This window comes from Cajanus cajan, chromosome 10 (assembly GCF_000230855.2).
Source record: "Cajanus cajan strain Asha chromosome 10, NIPB_CcT2T_4, whole genome shotgun sequence".
Classification (NCBI taxonomy): domain Eukaryota; kingdom Viridiplantae; phylum Streptophyta; class Magnoliopsida; order Fabales; family Fabaceae; genus Cajanus; species Cajanus cajan.
This window is the reverse complement of record NC_138526.1, coordinates 13,357,320-13,376,465: the sequence shown is the minus strand read 5'-3', so window position 1 is coordinate 13,376,465 and position 19,146 is coordinate 13,357,320. Positions and strand designations below refer to the sequence as shown.

Here is a 19,146-nt window from a genome sequence, read left to right as displayed (position 1 = left end):
GAACTTAGTTTCTAATCGAGTATCAAAAGACTCTAGTATTTGGAGAATAGTCGGTGAGCTAATCCCATAGGAGGCTTAGTTACGTTAGCTAATGTTGTACTAAGTCTGTACCTAACTGTTCTATCCTGACAGTAGTACTATACTTCCTTGTTTAAGTGGTGACATCCGAGAAATGGAGTTGTTGTGTTGTAGATTTTTATCCAATTTGCTATTGATTTAACAAACATAAAAAGATTACCTTGTATTGTCTGTTCGATAGGGCCAAACCACTTAAATTACTTACCTTGTGTTATAGGAGATCTCCTAGTTAAAATGTATGATGACGCATATAGTTGTTGTGTTGAACATATGATGTGCTGAGTCGATTATGTTGTTCATATGTTATGTTTAATTGTGATGAAATGTGTTGCTATGTTGAATATAAAGTTGTTGTTTTGATCTATGTTGTATATTGTGATGCACTGTTGTTGTGTTGCTGAAGATGAAATGATGATGTGATGTTGTTATGTTGCATATATGTTGTTTCCCTTTTACTCTAACTTACCCTTATGTGTTTCCATATAGTGTGGAATGCGATGATCATACGTGTGGTATGAGAGCATGGCAAGGATAAAATTGGAATGTTGTTGTGGAGGCCACTTAGAGGTGTATGACTTGGAGGATATTTTGTTGACTACTCGATAGTGATAGATTTGTATAGACCATTGTAGTTGCTTAACCGACAACTTAAAATGTATATTTTACATTTACTGAATTAATGTATTTTATATTACACTTATTTATTTAGTTGATTTCCTTTATATGCACGTAGTATAATACATGGTCTAGTATTTGTATGTCTATATTCTTAAGTGAGGTATTTTTCACTACTAGTAACTATGCCGTATAATGTAGGGACCAAATCGAGTACAAAAATCAGTTATAAAAAAATAGTTATAGGTAATAACCACTTAATATATAATTAATTTTTATAAACAATTTTTAAATAACTAATTATTTTAAAACCGATTAATTATAATTATAATCTCTTTTTATAACTGATTATTTTGATGACTCCTGATCCTACCAACTTCATTAGTCTTCCCTTGTTGATAAATGAATGATCTCATGACTGCTTTTAGGTGTTAGTTGTCGTCTATTTTGGCATTAGGCCTTATATTGGTAAAATAATAATAATAATAATAATAATAATAATAATAATAATAATTATTATTATTATTATTATTATTATTATTATTATTCATGAATTTTTTTGGTATATGTTTTTTTTTGTATATAATATTTAAGGTTAAGCACGAATGTAATAAATAACCAACAAGCATGCCAAGCATTCGTTCATAATTGTAAAAAGGATTGGCCAAATATACTCCACTTGATAAAGATGTAAGTATTGATAGTTGGCTTACCTAGTAAGTTTACCAACTTCGGTACATTGTTTACTTCCCTAATTTTCATTGAAAACAACCATCATTATTGTAATCTCAACATCTATATGCATTGAATTGAACTTGAGATGTCTCACCCTTCATGCAAAATTTATTAATATCATTTTAATAGTTCTAAGGGTGATTTCTTTATACTTAGGAATGGTTTGAACATCAACAACACTCCAAGTCCTTCAACAACATTAAGAAAAGAGAAGACCAAATGGGTGCCTGCATATGAATGCATAATAGTGATCAGTTTAATTACAACTAATAATTAAAAAACATGTTTGAAAAACATAATCATCCTCTCCACCAAAATAAAAGCATAACTATAAAATGTGTTGAACAAGCGAGTTTGCATGTCATGCAAAAGTTTTATTATCTTAATTCGTTTACTCAATTCAGGGCAACAAATATTTATGCCATTAAAAGACAAGACTTGAGTCAAAACATTACCAATTATATTAAATATATACTAGACTGATCAACTTGTTTTGAAAAAGTTAATAATCATTTTCTTAAGAAATTTTTTCTTGAAAGGATACAATTGCTCAAAATTTAAGTGTAACTAACATTGACTTAAAATGTCAAACTTCAAATTACAAAATAAAAATGAATATGCATAAATTAGTTGAACATTAATTGTACCTGGGAGGAAAGAAGCATTTAACCGTTTTTGTGACAATGTTAATCTGCATTGGCCATGAGCAAAATAAGAAAATTGACTATAATTTATAACACATCATTATATTTGTAAAGCATTTGTAATTAATGTATTTTCCTTTGAACAAAATATTTTAGTAAGTTGAATAGAAATTATAGAACATAATTTCCTTTAATTGACATATCTTATTCTTACAATACTAAATTTTTAAATGAGCCAATGAACTTACCAGAAATAGTTAATAATATAGCAATAGTTAATGGGGTTTGGCAAGCATATAATCGTAAAGAATAGTCCCCAAACTAGTAAGGCATAGACACATGGAATATATATAGATATAAATAAATAAATATATATATATATATATATTTATTTATTTATTTATTTATTTACCTTTGATAGAGTCGATCTAATGAGATGTATTGAAGCATGAGTCTATTAACAAAACTAAGAGTAGAAAAGTGTTGTGTGAGTGAACATTATTCCCCACCCTAGAAAGTTTGGAAGGTCTTGGTGCAATTTATGCTTAATAATTGCTACTTTTGCTACTTCAACTTGTTGATTCCATAATAGGTAGTTTTTGTCGTTCAACTTAATGGACAACTAAGTTGTTTGAAGATTCGTAAAAGAATCAATGATATATTGATATGTGGTGTTTTTGCATTGAAATTTTTCTAAAATTAAGTCCTATTCTCCTACATCTTATTACTTTAGCCACCATGTTATTTGAGATCGAGGGAAGATGTGTTTGAAGAATAATCACTACAAATTAATTTTATTAATTCATAGAGATTATTTTCAAACTGATATACATGGTTTGTGAATAATTTGCTAGTAATAAAACCTTAAAGACTTAAGTAAAGTGTTAACTACCAATATTATGTACTAATTATTCCTAGAAATATAAAAGAAATCAAAGTGTATAATACAAAATTTTAGAAAGTCTCATTTTAATATCGATTTGCTATGAAGATTCATAATCTTATTTAGAACCTAACTTATAAGTCAAATTAAAGGTCAAATAATATTGAAGAGATACTCACATTGCACCACCTGCAGTTGGACCAATTACTTTGAATGCTGACATAGCAGTCATAGAAATGCCATTGGCTATTCCCCTTTGATGTTGCTCCTATTTAATTTCCATATAATTATACCATAAATGTTACAATCAAATTATAAAATTAAAAGAATATGGGGAAATTTAAAATTAAAAATAGAACCCAAAACCTTACCACCGCTCTATTTTGTAAAAGCAACAAACCAGTTGAAACTATCTCCTATATGTCAAGCAAAAAAATATGATCAGAAAATTTTAACGAAGATAACATTTTATTTAGTGAATTAAATCGATCAATCGAGATTTAATGAAGCAAACTTAATTATGTTATGCTCTTAATATGATTGATTATGTGTGAAGAGACAGAAAGAGATTTACTTACAATCATCACGTTGTTTAAAATGGAAGCAATACATATTGCTATGTACAGTGAGAAGCCTGACAACATTGTCATGAAGGGGTAGCTTTGCAAGACGGGTATGGATAACACCTATTTATATGATGTCAAATTAATACATATTTGAAAATAAATAATAAAATATTGGATTAATTGAAATTATTGTTAGAAAAAGTGAGAACTAACCGCTGTGATGCGAGTAAGGTTAACAGGACTACAAACTTTTTGTATCGATTGGTATAGTCCAAGTTGAAAGATTATAATAGCAAAACCTAATAAGTTGAAAAGATAATAATTAAGTACCATATATATTAATTAAGTCACAAAAATTGTATGTCTTCATTGTGATGCAAATCATGAGAATAAATTTTATACAGCTAAAGTGTAATCATATTTTATCAATAACTAATGCCCTAAAATAATCAAAATCATTGTTGAAATATTCTTGTGGTCTTAAATTTATGTCATGTTTTAGTTTTAACCCCTATTAAAAATTCATTCATTTTTTAGTCCATTTGTTTAACCAAAATAATGCGTGTTTAGTCTTTTGCTCAAGACTACTAATAACCCGTACAAGATATTAATAGTACATGAATTTATAATATTTTAAGAACTATATATGAATAAAATTTAAATATGTAATTTAAAAACTATTATATTTTCATGAACCATAGATATATTTTAAATTTAAAATGAAAAGTTATGAATCCAAGAATCAAGTGGTGGCAGTTTAAAGGAGATAAATGTTTGACTTTTAAGAATAATTATGGGACAAAGCTAATACAACAAGGTTAACCTCTTTTAAAATGAGATGTCTAAGAAGATTATGAAGGTTCCTAAAGTAGTCTTAAGTAAATCAAAATGATTTGTGCTAATAAATAAGTAACACAAATTGGCAGTGGAATGAAAGAGTTTAAGACAAGGAAAAAACACACACAAAAGTACTTTAAAGTCTTACATAGGGAGTAATAATGTTGAAAAGTATATGAATGTAGGAAATCAGATAAGGAAATCTATGAGTGAAACACAATCTAAATTTTGGCATACTACTATAGAATTAAGGGTGTACAAAGCAGACTGTATTGAAGGGAACTTATAAAAATTAAATTGAAAAAGTGTTTAGGAAAGTTGAAGTAAATTGAAAATCAATTTAAGCATATTGAATTATTTTTTATTTGATTGAACTAAACTGTATTGCACTAGAAAAGTTTAAACTAAATTGTAATGTGAATTAACTAAATTTTACTATAAAAGTTTGAACTAAATTGTAATGTTAACTAGCTAAATTGTTTTGTTGCTTTGAATTGAACTTTTTTCATTCCTTTAATTAAACTGCACTATCCTAATTGTGCTGAACAATTTTATTTGTTCATTCTCATGTTCATTGTCACTTGTTGGGGTTTCAATCTCATTTCGAGTAGTTTGTCGTTGTTGTAAAAATAATTACAATTAGTTCTATGCATTGAACTGTAATTTTATAAGTTTGGTTTGTTAAAACTGAACTATAGATGGTTCAGTTTAGTTTTTTAAGAGCCTCCACAAGCAAAATTGAAAAAATAATTACAATTAGTTCTATGCATTGAACTGTAATTTTATAAGTTTGGTTTGTTAAAACTGAACTATAAGATGGTTCAGTTTAGTTTTCAATCGAAAATAGTTCAGTGTTTTTCAATTTAATTTAGTTTAGTTAACTACCAATTCAGTTTAGTGTTGTTAATTTTGCTCAATCCACTATAGAATTCAAATTTAAGATGTAAATAAATCATTTAATGGACAAAGATGGTAAAGATGTCGGTCTAGATGGTATTCATATTGAAGTTTGAAAGTGTGTAGAAAAACAAGGTATCTTGTAAACAATGGAGGTATTCAGAGTTACACAAACTACATAGATACACAACTAGTTAGTAACATTGTGAAATTATGACAAAATGAGATTAAACATAGATTAAAAAAATAAATGAAGATTGTGAACAATCAAATTGGTTTAGTGCTAGGAAGGTATACTACAAAAGCCTTTTATCTTTTACATGGGCCGATGTAAAGGTACTTAAGAAAACAAATAGACTTATATATGATTTTTATTGACTTAAAAAATTCTTATGACCAAATGTCAAGAGAAGTGTTGTAGAAAACTTTGAAAAATAAAGGTGTTTGCATGAATTATTTAGGTCATACAAGAAAGGTTTTGGTAGGATAACTATTAGTGTGAAAACTTCAAGACAAGAGATTAAGTAATTCACTAAAGTCATAGGATTACATCAAGGCATAGCCTTATGTCCTTATTTTAGAAACTATGTACATTATACAAGCATGATCCCTAAAATGAAATAGACATCAAAGGATTACTTGTAATCATAAATTGTTTATCCTAGCTTAAAAGAAATATTTTATTGTATTATTATAATTTAATTATAATTTTTTGTAATTGTAAAAGTCAAATCTAAAACAAGTATCACATATAAAAATTAAATAAATGTTATAGTAATTTTTTTATTCTATATCTATACATCATAATAATTTCATATTACACCACTAACTCAACTTAGTGATTAAGAATTTGAGTAGTTTGTCGTTGTTGTAAAAAAAAAAACACTTCATATTAATCATAAGAGTAATGATATGAAGAAAAAGTAGCATTTAATTAAAAAAATGAATGATTAAAAAATAAATTGATATTTTATATGAAAATCAAAATGAAAATAGGTGTTTTATAGGGATAAAAAGATATAACCAAATCTTCTATTATCTTAAAATTTTGACAAACATACTAAATGATCGATAAAATTAACTAGAAACATCCGAGATCAAGTGAAATGGTCTATGAAAGAAATGAATCAATGTAGATTGTCTTCCATTGCTTGAACTCTATTAAATTTTATCTAGTTTTAAATTCATTTTTTTAATTTGGTCTCTTATTATTTTGTTATTATATCACGGCCTTTTATTTGAATAAAAATATATATTGTGCTAATTTTGTTGATAGTTAGAACTTTCCTCAATATTTTTTAATAGAATGTATTCTAGTTTTATTATTTATATTCCTGTATGCACTTTATATATACTTCATGTTTCAACAAAGACCAATTTAGAGGAAAGGTACGTCTAGTAAAAGTTATCATCTAGTCTCACGTTAATGCATAATTATGTGCTAGAGTTTCACAAATATCAAAAACATACCTGAAATCGCGAGAACATTACCAACTTGATTAGTTGTAAAGTTTAAACCTCCTAATCGTTGAGGACTCACAGCCCATAATGAGAAAACCTAACAAAAATTGTACAATGGTGTTTGCTTTATATATATAGGCAAATGGATGGATATCAAGCTTTAAAATAAGTCATGATTTTTCACAATATTTTTCGATGTTCATTCGCACAGTTCTCTCTCCCTAATTTCGATTACATATCATGTTAGTTTAAGTCCCCAACCTAAGTGTCACTCAAATGCAATAAAAGAAGTATAAAACATTATTAATCCTTGCAAGATAAGATAAATGGATGCACATTTGGACGAATAGATATAGAAAAATGTGAGAAAGTCAAAGTAGTAGCATCTTTAAATAGAAATAATACCTCTGAATAAGCAATGTCATGAAGTGCAAAAATACAATAAATAATGATCGAGGACATTAACGGCCAATTGAGAAAGACACTTTCATTTTTTTGGATCGTCTTGTCCTTGTCAGTCCAACTACTTCCATTTTCTAAAACTTCAATGTTGTTGTCAATTACCACATCGTGGTTATGCAGTGTCTCCTGCAATGTTGTTGCATATATTAAAAGACAATTAATTTCGTTGACAAGAGAGACAATAAAATAAATAAAGTAACGAGATAGAAACCTAAGTTGATCTACAATTGTTAAAAACTCATTCTTTATTAATATTTCTTATTATTTAGTTGAAATTGATGCAAATAATTATTAAAATTTACTAAATAAGAAGCACGACTTATTTAGTTTGTATCACATGAAATTTACGGTATATTCAATATAATGTTAGATAAAATATATGTGGTAGAAAGTATATAGTTTAACTACTAATTTGTTGTTAAAAGAAAGTTAACTAATGGTGGATGATGTACATTTACATGTGTTGCACTTTAAATTTAAGTCCTTATACTTTTATTATTTTATATTTTGACCTCTATACTCCCACAATTTTACCTTAAAGTCTATACACTCAAAAACTACTCATTGCAGTCCTTATACGAGTAATTTTATTTTTTTATTTGAGTTTTTCTATCTTTTGCAACTTTATACAAGTTAACAAACATTAAATTAATACTCACTTTTACCACCTTTTTAATTAAGGGGCATTCAAAAACACAATTTTTCACTCATATATTTAATCTCTCTTCCTACTAAAATGTTATTTTTCCTTAATATAAAACTCATCCCCTTTTCTTAATCGTTCATTCTCTATTTTTGAAAATTTTTGTTCTTTTTGCACTTCCTCACGCCCCTATCACATTCTCTTCTGTTTTTTCTTTTCTTTTTTTTTTCTTTAACTATATTTTTTTAAATCATTTTTTTATGTGTTAAAGTTTAGTTATTTTTTAGTTTAATCTTACTTTTATCTATTAAGTTAACGTACCTGACATTTGATTCTTCCTGTTTTTATTTTAGAGTCGTAACTTAAATTTTTATATGCTAGTGTAGATTTTAGTGTCATCATTTATATTTTTCCTCCTAAACAATAATAATATTGGGTAAAATTGTAGCAGATAACAAATATTTCATGAACTTGTGTGAGACAAGAATGTAATCAATTATCATACATAAAATTTAGATGTATTGTTGTATAAATAAAATATTATGATACCACATGTATTTGTTCTGAACATAAATTAAAAATTAAAAACAAATAAAGTAGTTAAAAGAAAATCCATGACAAAAGCATAAGGTGTAACATTGATAAAGTTGTTTAAATGAAAATAATATTTTTAACTTAATCAACTTATTTAGTTGAATTTATAATATAAATAAAAGAGTTTTTTTAATAAAGTATAAGAGAATAGGTGGTGGGTTAGAGGAGTCCTTGGGTTGGACTCTTGAGTCCAACTTAGAGGCTTATTAAAAATAAGCGAAAAAAAGGAGGTAAAGTTAGTTTGCACGTCCGTTGTGAACCATAAAATACTACAAAGGAAAACATAAAGGAAAACTCCAAAGAGTGCCTAAAGTAGTTAAGAAATTGATAGGGGAGTGTGCCCGTGCCTTAAAGGTTGTAACCTATAGTAAGAAGAGGAGTGAAAATGTCTCACTTATGGGCATGTACAAGAGGCATGAGCATTGAGGCGACCCCTAAACCTTCGTAAGATTAATAATTGTATTCGTTTTGATGTGATTGATATTGCTTGGAGTTGATTGTTGATGTATGAGTATAGATGCCATGAAATTCATGAATCATAGTGTTGATTACTATGTTACATATATTGGGAGTACTACAAAAAATGTTACATAAAATGACATACAAAAAGTGTCACTATAGATATAATATATGTGGTATAAATTTATTTGACATATACCCACACAATTTGAGTGTTGATTTTAAATGAGATTTAATGACACATTTTGTATGTTTAAGACAAATTCAAATGGGTTTGGAGACCTTAAATCCCAAGGTTCAATATTTTGCAAAGTTCAAGATTTGCGACGGTGTCGTTCACACGTTCAAAGTGTTGGGAATGGTGAGTACAATTCTTCACACTAGGCATAGAGAGGGTCACATTGAACATGAGAGAGATAAGGAAGTTATTCCTAACCTCTTTATATTGGGAGCTCACCTAGCGTGATTTAACATAGACTTTTAAAGGGATGGTTTCAAGCGTGACTAGGATCACACTTACTATAAGAACATCAAAGGGGTCCTTATTCCCTTATCGTTGGGCATAGGAGTAGCCATGTTGGACATGAAAAAGATAGAGAGTTTCTTGATCACTTAGCATTGGGCATGGAAATAGCCACCTTGGGCGTGAACGCAACAAAGAGGCCCTAAACTCTCCGAGTTAGGTGCAAGCCATCCTTGTTGGGTGCCACGTTATTAATGAGAAATAAGAGTAACAATTATATAAAGAGCTTGTGAGATAGTGATATTATTAGAAATTGAAATAAATGACAAAGAAAGAAAATAACCACGAGTAATTAATTAAAAGGAATAAAAGAAATGGAGTGATAATAAGGGAAAATGATGGAAAGGAAGAGAGTATGATGAAAGAAGTCATACTTTTTACAAAAGAATAAGAGATGATGATGATGATGATGATGATGATGATGATGATGATGATGATGATGATGATCATGATGATCATGATGAGATGACTAAGTCCAGGTAGAGGTGGATGATGATCATGATGAGATGACTAAGTCCAGGTAGAGGTGGTTGAAATTCTGGCAAACGCTAGAAATCCAGACAGAGAGGTCTGGCAAGTTGATTGTGTGGCACTATAATTGAATTGTTGTTGTGTTGATAATGTTGTGTGAGAGTTCATGTATTAATATTTTTAGCCCTTTACTTATACCATGAGGGTGTTATGGTAGGGAGCTCCTAACAAGTATAAGGGTAACCATGATTAGTTGTAATGCTTCAATTGGATCCTAATAGATCTGCCCTAGTTGAGAGCAGATTGAAAGGGTCACCTAATATGTGGTGATCCAATCCATGTGCTCTTGGCGCTACATTTTATTGGAATGGATTTTGAAGATGTTGGAGATTGGTATCACATTCATATAAAGTTAGGAGCATGAGTTGCATGAGTCTTTAAATAACGATGTGTATGATTTTTGAGCTTAATTCATTGAATGAAATGGGATGAATGTTGAAGACTAGATGACTTGTATAGATATAAATTCTGATAGTATGATGTGTTAAATGTTTCCTTTATACGTTATGTGTGTTGTACATGTGAGTGAGATATATTCTCACTCCTCTTGTGTTTGTTTTGTTGCTTTTCTTGTTTGGGATAAATGTCATGCAAGAGTAGATCATGTATATGAGGTTGAACATACGGGAGATGAAGCTTGATGCTTTTGTTCGATTCATGGGTCTTACTCTAATAATAGTGTGACATCAAGGTTAGGGGACATTATAGCATTTTCTTTATTTATGGGTTAGACTTAGAATAATTTCATGATGTTCTTTGTTATTTTGATGTTTTGTAAAAGGTCGATTTGTGCCTTTGTTTATGAGCTTTTATTTGTTTTTATTTCCTTTTTTGTTTGGAGGATTTTAATTAAAACATATTTACCATTTTTCTTTATGTAATAACAAAGTTTTTTTGCATAATCTTTTCTAATTAAACATATTTTCTTAATGATGTTTCTAATAAATGTTTTTGAGTAGAAAGGTATCACATAAGGAAGTAGTTTAGAAAAGGAGAAAGTTTATAGTGGGAAGAGATATTAAATAGTTTTATATTAAGGAAAAACAAATTTTTATGGGAGGAGAGATTAAATATTAGAGAGAATTTTGGTATTTTTCAAGGTCTTTTAATTGAAAAGTTGGTAAAAATAAGTATTTAATGCTTCTTAGCATGTGAAAAGCAGCACAAGATAGACAAACCCTTTTTATTTTTATGTTTAGTCCATATTAACATATTTTCATTTTATTTTGTGGGTTCTCCTTTTATTACATTAGCTAATTCAATTTGACCTTAAGATAATATAGGGTGTAGATGCACTTAGGGGTGTAAGTGAGTTGGGTTGGATTTTGTTTGGATAAACTCATTACCCGACCCGATCAAAATTTAATGAGTTGAGTTGGGTTGGATTTATGCAATTTTTTTTAAAACCCAATTCAACCCAACCCAATGACGAACGGGTTGGGTTGGATTGGATTAATCAGGTTAGCATAATTATATTTATTTATTTTTGTAAAAATTTAAATATTTTAAAATAGATGTAAATCATTTGATACATTATTGCAAATTCTATGTTATCAACTTATAAAGCAAACAATGATGCAAATTAAATTTTAAAATAAATTTATTAATTTGTTACATTATTATTATCAACTCAAAAAACCATAATTAAGAACACCATAATTAAGTGTGTTTGACATGAAGGAATTTAGGGATATGTGACATTTTGGAAAGTTTTCAAGAAAACGTTTGGATGGAGACCAAACACGTTGAAAAGTCTTGTATTGGTTTGTGAGCAGTTGTTGGTTTTATAAGCAGTTGGACATCTTAGAAAAAACTACTCATGAATGGTTATGAATGATGAAGGATTCTAATATTTAACAAGGAATTGTGCGAAATATCGTCATATGAAGTATCGTGGAATCCATTTGTTGAGACTTCACGAGTGTTACAAATGGGATTGGAGCAAATCCTCTCTCCTAATACAATGTGGTTCGTGAATGAACTAAGCAAAAGGTGGTGGGCTTGTAGCCCGGGCACACCAGAACAAGAAGGGTCCAAGATATTTATAGTAGTGAGACTATGCTGTTGATGATGACTTGAATTAATTAGTACTACATATACTAACAAGATGCATCTACTTTTCGGTAGTTCATCACTTAAGAATTTCATAGATAAACATGCTTGACTCGGAGTAATTTAGAAATGCGTGACCTTTTGAGAAATTTCAAAAAGTGTGTGAGTAAGGACAAAGTACATTGAAAAATCTTATGTTAATTTGTAGGAATAATTATTGATCCTAAAGATAGTTGGACATCTTAGAAAGGGCCACACATGGAGAGTTTCGATTGACAAAAGGTTTTGATTAATCAGAAGTTGTGTAAAGTGTCATAGAGTGTAGTCACTAAAACATTATATTTGTGGGGTGTTACACTAAACTAATATGAACAAGGTAAAACTACTAATAAATAAATAAATAATATTTTTAACTATTAAAGCACTAGAAATTTGAAAACAAAAATGGTTTTGCTACACATTACTACTTGATGAGATCTTTGGTTCCAATGTGTGGCAGATACATTATATGATATAGAAAGCAAATTAAATGAAAGCTTTCACATTTTTAGATATAATATATAATAAGATTAACATGATTTAGAAGTCCTTGCATTGCAAGGATTTTCAACATAAATTGTTACTTGGAGGTTATCTCATCTTGACTAAAAAAGCATATCAAAACTTTAAATCCTAAACCTCACAAAATAAAAGAGGTAAAAAGTGTTGGATAAATTAAGAAAATAAGGAAACAAAAGAGAGATAAGAAGGAGGAGGAAGAAAAAGGAGAAGGAATTGATAGAAATATGGAAAACCTAAAAAAAATTGCTCATATAGAAATTAAAATGAGTAGTTTTTAAATAGGGGCCGAAAGATAAAAGTTAAATTAATATAGGTCTACAATATAAAAATATTAAAATTTAGAGATCAAAACATAAACCGTAACATATGTCAGTGTTATGTCAGCAGTATGCTAACATCATCTGGAACAATGCTAATTTTTTAACAGTAATAGTACTAAAAAGAACTTAAAGACTTGAAAAAATAAAGTTTGTACAATTAATTATCATGGATGAAACAAGTAGCAAACCAAAATATATTCTATTATTTCTCATAAAAAAAAAATGGTACTATGTCATGCCACCATAATTATGAAATTAACAGAAGTCTCAATAAATAAATAATTTGAAAGAAAATTTTTATAAACTGAATAGATAGTTTAGCTGAACATACATACCGGAAGCCAAATGCAGGCGATGGCTACTAAAATTGCAACAGCTGATATTGCGAAACAGGGCAAGAAATAGGGAAACCTACAAGGATATTTATATATGTTGACAAATGAAATTAATTATGAACAAAGATGAACATTAAAGATTTGTTACTATAATTCAAAAGATTTGTTACAAGAATTCACAGTTATATAACTTAATAATTTTCTAAAAATATCAATAGTTGAATTGTAAGTTTTTATAAAGTATACGAACTTTATTAAATTTCATGCAAATACAACATTATTAATTGATACTTCATCTATTTTGATATATATATATATATATATATATATATATATATATATATATATATATATATATATATATATATATATATATATATATTACTAGATAATCAACTAACAAATGTAAATTTTGCTATATATCATCATAAAAATAATATCAAATTATTCAGTATTTCAATTGATTAGTTTCGACATTTGTAAAAAAGAAATTACTAAGATCTATAATTGTAAAAGTTTGATACCTACAGATAGATAATATCACAAAAATATATACTTACCTTTCCCAAAAGGAGCCCTTTGAAAATAAATATGGGTATTTTTCTACTGGCTGAAAAAGAAATTCATAAAATATTAGAGAAACAAGTTAGATGATATGTTGAATATATATACATAGTAGCACTACAACACTAATGATATTTAGCAACATTTAAACAATGTTATTTAATTATGTATAAATACTGCTAATTTGTTTTAAAAACATATTATCAAATGTTGTATATAGTCAATATTATTAAAGACTTTTAGTAACATTTTTTGCATAATTAAGTAACATTTTTTAAATGTTATCAAAGTAGTATTTTTATAATATTTTAATAATTTTTTGTAACATTTTAATGATGTTGTCAAGATTTTGTTAATCTTATAAAATAATAATTAATTTTAATTTAAATATTACTATCAATTATTATATTAATATGTCTCTTAAACTTCTAAGAATTTCTTAAGTTTTTAGGGAAAGAAATTTTTAGCTAGTCACCACTAATTATATATAGAATATCAAATTTCATTTATCTTAAATATAACTATACGAGTATATATACTCTTTATGAGTCATTAATCTATTTGATGTGAAACTTTAATTATGGGTTATAATTAGATATAAGAGAAATATTTTTTTTTGACTCGGTGTGAGACTTTAATTTTAGAAGCAATTATAGTAACATTTTTAAAAAAAATGTTGCAAAATAACTTATGTAAATTTTTTTTACTCGATATGGGACTTTGATTTTGAAAACAATTGGAAAGAATAATATTGAAATAAAAAATGTTACTCTATCTATAATGACATTTTTTTAAAAAGTATTACAAAATAACATTTATATAATATATAGTAATATTTTAACAAATATAAATAAGAAAATGTTGTTAAAGGATTAAAATCTAGTAGTATAGGATAAATGTTTCTAAAATTTATCCTTTTCTTTTTCTAATTTTGTATCTCAAACTATATATTTTCGGGGACATATGCATGGTAACTAATAAATCATTTTGTCCTTTGTAAAAATTCTTGTTTTTTTTTTAATATATTTCACCTTGGGAAGGAACAAATAGAAAACAAAAGTACCTGAGCCAAATAACCTCCCAGTGCTGGGCCAAAGACTAATCCTACTCCCCATGCAGCACAAACCTGAAATCATATATAAGTCTACAAATTATTTTGATGAATATAGGTGTGTCCTTTCAAGAGATGATAGTGATGAAGTTAAACTTACGGTTGAGAGTCCTAGAGCTTGATATTCTTCTCGAAATATTTCAGAAGCATAGGCCTGTTAAATATTAATTAATAAAGAAAATCATGGCATACCCTTACCTAAAGTTCACCAATTGGAACTTGCATCTTTTATTGGTACCTACCTTTATTGGTCCCAGTATACCATTAAAAATTCCAAGAAGAAATCTTGTAATAACAGCCATCCAAAAATTAGTGCTAAGGCCAAACAGTGCGTTGAAAATGATGCTGAAATCAAATAAGCATCATTGTTGTTATTAGGAAATACAGTAGAATACTTTTTCCTTCTAATAATGATTGTATACAGATTAAAAATAGTAATAAATATATTATTTTTTTCATACAATTTTATTCTTTTAATAAATACATCATTTTTAATTGTTGTGTTTGAATAATTTATAAAAAAAATAAATAAAAATATAATTAATATAACATTTAAAAAGTGAAAATATAAATTATTTTATACTATTTTTTCAATGTTAAAGGTCTGGTGAATTAGTGGGAAGAAATATATAGCATAAAAGAAAGCATCTATCTCATTGACATAATACTTACACAGAGAAAGTCCCTATAATCACAACTGGTTTCCTACCATAACGATCAGCTACTATTCCCCAGAATATAGATGTCACACATCTACCAAGCATGAATGCAGATCCTGCAACATTTTTGCAGTCATTAATATATATATGGAGTAATGGTGATGATAAAACACACTAAAGAGTAGAAATACGCAAAATAATCTTACCCACATAACCAGCATAGGAACTGATATCTTCCTCACTTTCTGCAATATTAAAATCCTTCACCTGAAAAGTGATTATTCATTATATATGTTGACCTTAAATTTTGCATCATGAGTATTTGATGCATATTCGGTGGAACAGAAATAGAGGGAAATCATGAGCCAATATTTCTTTACACTACTATGTTTAATATTTTTAATCACATTTATATATACATACATTTATTAAAATATTATTATAGATAAATTAAGTTAATAAGTTATTATGATTTTTTTTCTCATAAATATCACTTAGAGTAATTTTTTTTATTTAAATATTATTCTTTATAATTATTTTTAAAAAAATTAAATTTCATATCAAGTAAAAAAATGATATATGAAGAACATATTTTCTAATATCTAATTATTTTTTAAAATTAAATTCTCACATCGAATAAAATAATAACATATAAAAAGTATATATAACCATAGAATGAAATTTAAGATAAATAAACTTTAATATGTGATATATATTTAATAATGACTTATTTAGGATATTTTATTGTAAAAAAAAAAAACTGTCATATATATATATATGATTTTGTCTAATGCAAAAATTATTCCTTGGCCTCTAAGAGAAAGATAGCATAAATGTCTTTAGTTGTTGACATCCATATGTTTTTTTTTTTTTTACACATTTATAGGGAAGGTAATCAATGTGCTAATCAGCTGGATGCCCTTAGCCTTTTCTTTTAGAGTTTATTTTGTCTGGGTATTCTTCCTATTTGTTCAAGGGGTGTTTTTTTTTTTTTTTTTTTTTAAAGAATCGTTGTAATTCACCTTTCTTTCATTTTTGCTAATTTCTCTTATGGGTCTTAGTCTAGTCCCCTACTTTTGTCCTTTTTTATTTTCTGATTAAATTTTATTGTGCATACTACAAATGATTAATAGTCTTTGGGATATCACCATTGTTTATACCTAAGTGATGTTTTTGCATGACTCACCTTTTATTTTAAAAAGTCTTCAACCTTAATAGAATTGTGGACAAAAAGTCATAATTAATGTATAAGTGATAGTATATTTTTTTATTAGTATTACTTATTATTTTATAAAGTTTACAAAACTTAGCCCATTATTAAAATGTTACAAAATATCACTTTAATAATATCTTTAAGAATGTTGTTATTAATATGTAAAATGTTGCTAATTTTTTTTAAGTAAAATAAGTCTTATCTTATATTTGATAAAATATCACAAAAGTATATTACAAATATTATTTAATCATATTTTAGCAACATTTTTCTAATATATCTATAAACACATTTTATTTAATTTAGTGATTAATATTTCATGACAAGTAAAACAATTAAAAGTTGGTATCAACTTCTTCAATTATCTACTAAAATAGAGTATATGAATTTTGGAATTATACAATAAGAGAGATCAAATTCCTATGAGAGTAATTCTTGATAAAGTTACTTTTTCTTAATAATTCATGATATTTGTTAAATTTCAATAATCTAACCATTAAATTAAAAGTTCTTAATATATAGATCAAATCAATTTACAAATTTTTTAAAATTTTTAAAATAAATAATATTTTATTATATAAATTCAAATAAATATATAAATATTTTTATTATATCCGTCAATTAATTTGAATTAATAAAAAGAAATATCAAATTATTTTCAAATCTTTTAAAATTTTTAAATTTGAACTATGTATTAAAAATTTCTAATTTAATGGTTGAATTGTTAAAATTTAATATAGAATATGAATTATTGAGTAAAGTAAATATATATAAAGTGAATCCCTTTATTTATTTATATATATATATATATATATATATATATATATATATAATATAATTATATATAGTAAACATAATGCTACAGTGCATGCACAATTCACGGTGCGAATAAGGCAATCATTCGCGTTACCATGAAAATAAACTTATATTTTTGTCTATCTTCTCATTATTTTATTATAAAAATTATTTTATGTCATTTTATATTAAAATTTTTATTGAATACTTCTAATTATAAGCTTCCAATTTTGTTTTTTTGGCTCTTAAATCGTTAAACTTGTAAGATAATTAATTTTACCAAACACCCATATAATATTGCAGGCCTACAATTTTATGGGATCTCATTATAGCTAAAAATCTATTAATGATACACAACACAAACAAATGGGGTATGAAACTCTTGCCTGCATTTTCAATTATTATAAATAAAAAATAAAACCTAAAAGTTGAAACAAATAATTTTACTTATACAAAGCAATCACAAATATAAAACAAAAATATCAGAGTATATATGCGTTATCATGTAAATGTGTAATGTACGAAACTCACCATTAGATAAAGAAAAGGATAGAGAGATGATATTGGCAGACCTGCACAAAACAAAAAACAAAGTATTAGTCTCATTCTCATCAGATATTGACAAAAGAGAATTCAAAGAAAAAGATTTTGAAATCTTAGAATAAGACAAAAATAATTAATATAGTTCAAGGTCGAATTTATATAATATTAAAATTTAAATTTTAATAAAAAAATTTAATCAGATTTTATTTACCATTCATTAGATCAAATTAGTTTAAAGCGATGTCTTAATATTAATGTGAAAGAAAAAAGTTGGATTTGTACAAAAAAGAAAATAATAAGAGTTGAATACTTACCACTGCATAACACCACAATCCATATATTGAAGATATTTCTAAAGGTAACATCCTTTTTGAGGGCTTTGGCTTGATCCACCTTACAACCTGGGCAGTTCTCATGGTACACTTTCTTCAACAATGGCTGTCCAAGGTTATTGTCCTCCTCCATGTTTCCACACAATATCCTCTCAAAATCCTTCTTAATATGTGCCACATTCAACAGAAAAACAAAACAAAAAATAAAGCCTAATGAGAAAGTTATGTCATATACTATGCTTTTGATAGTTGCAAGAAATGTGAGAAAAATAAATCGAAGTTGGAGCACAGAAGCATACAGTTCTGGATCCCACTAATTGCAGCTCTCCTCTCCATGTGAAGGAACATGAGAATATTTATAGAATAATTAATCAGTGCATATGGTATGTGTGAACAAAGAAGTTTCCGTCTTTGGAAAGTATATCTTTGAAACCAATACGTAAACGTGATATATATATATACTATCAAATATCATGTCTAGAATAAATTATTGTATGATTTAGATCACTACTCTTCCTCAACTATAAAGTCAAAGATTTAATTAAGATTAATTATATATATATATCACGCAGAGATCGATGATAGACTATAAACTTATGTGTTTATTACATATATCTCTCACCCGGGTAAGAAATTTTAATAAAAATATCAATTTCCAATTGTAATGATAGATCTAATGAATAAACTAGTTACTTGATCCAATTAAAATTTAATAGAATAAGTTAGGTTAAAT

The 19,146-nt window shown here is 27.0% G+C and overlaps 1 protein-coding gene across 2 annotated transcripts; it reads right to left on the bottom strand.

Annotated features, from left to right (window-relative positions):
• Nucleotides 1–1,353: 1,353 nt before the first annotated feature.
• LOC109788236 (protein ZINC INDUCED FACILITATOR-LIKE 1) lies at nucleotides 1,354–18,867 on the bottom strand. 2 transcript variants are annotated; one of them, XM_020346915.3, is made up of 18 exons: nucleotides 18,713–18,867; nucleotides 18,396–18,576; nucleotides 18,070–18,110; nucleotides 15,737–15,797; nucleotides 15,544–15,646; nucleotides 15,114–15,216; nucleotides 14,972–15,025; nucleotides 14,824–14,886; nucleotides 13,757–13,806; nucleotides 13,197–13,272; nucleotides 7,122–7,304; nucleotides 6,726–6,813; nucleotides 3,735–3,820; nucleotides 3,534–3,641; nucleotides 3,327–3,371; nucleotides 3,135–3,223; nucleotides 2,076–2,119; nucleotides 1,354–1,655 (listed from the first exon to the last, which is right to left on the bottom strand). In XM_020346915.3, exons 2-18 carry the CDS (start codon nucleotides 18,544–18,546, stop codon nucleotides 1,546–1,548), a joined length of 1,455 nt encoding a protein of 484 aa, XP_020202504.1. In that variant the 5' UTR covers nucleotides 18,547–18,576; nucleotides 18,713–18,867; the 3' UTR covers nucleotides 1,354–1,545. The 2 variants fall into 2 exon arrangements, with proteins under 2 accessions (XP_020202504.1, XP_020202505.1); XM_020346916.3 differs by having other exon boundaries at nucleotides 18,396–18,573; nucleotides 18,713–18,846.
• Nucleotides 18,868–19,146: the final 279 nt, after the last annotated feature.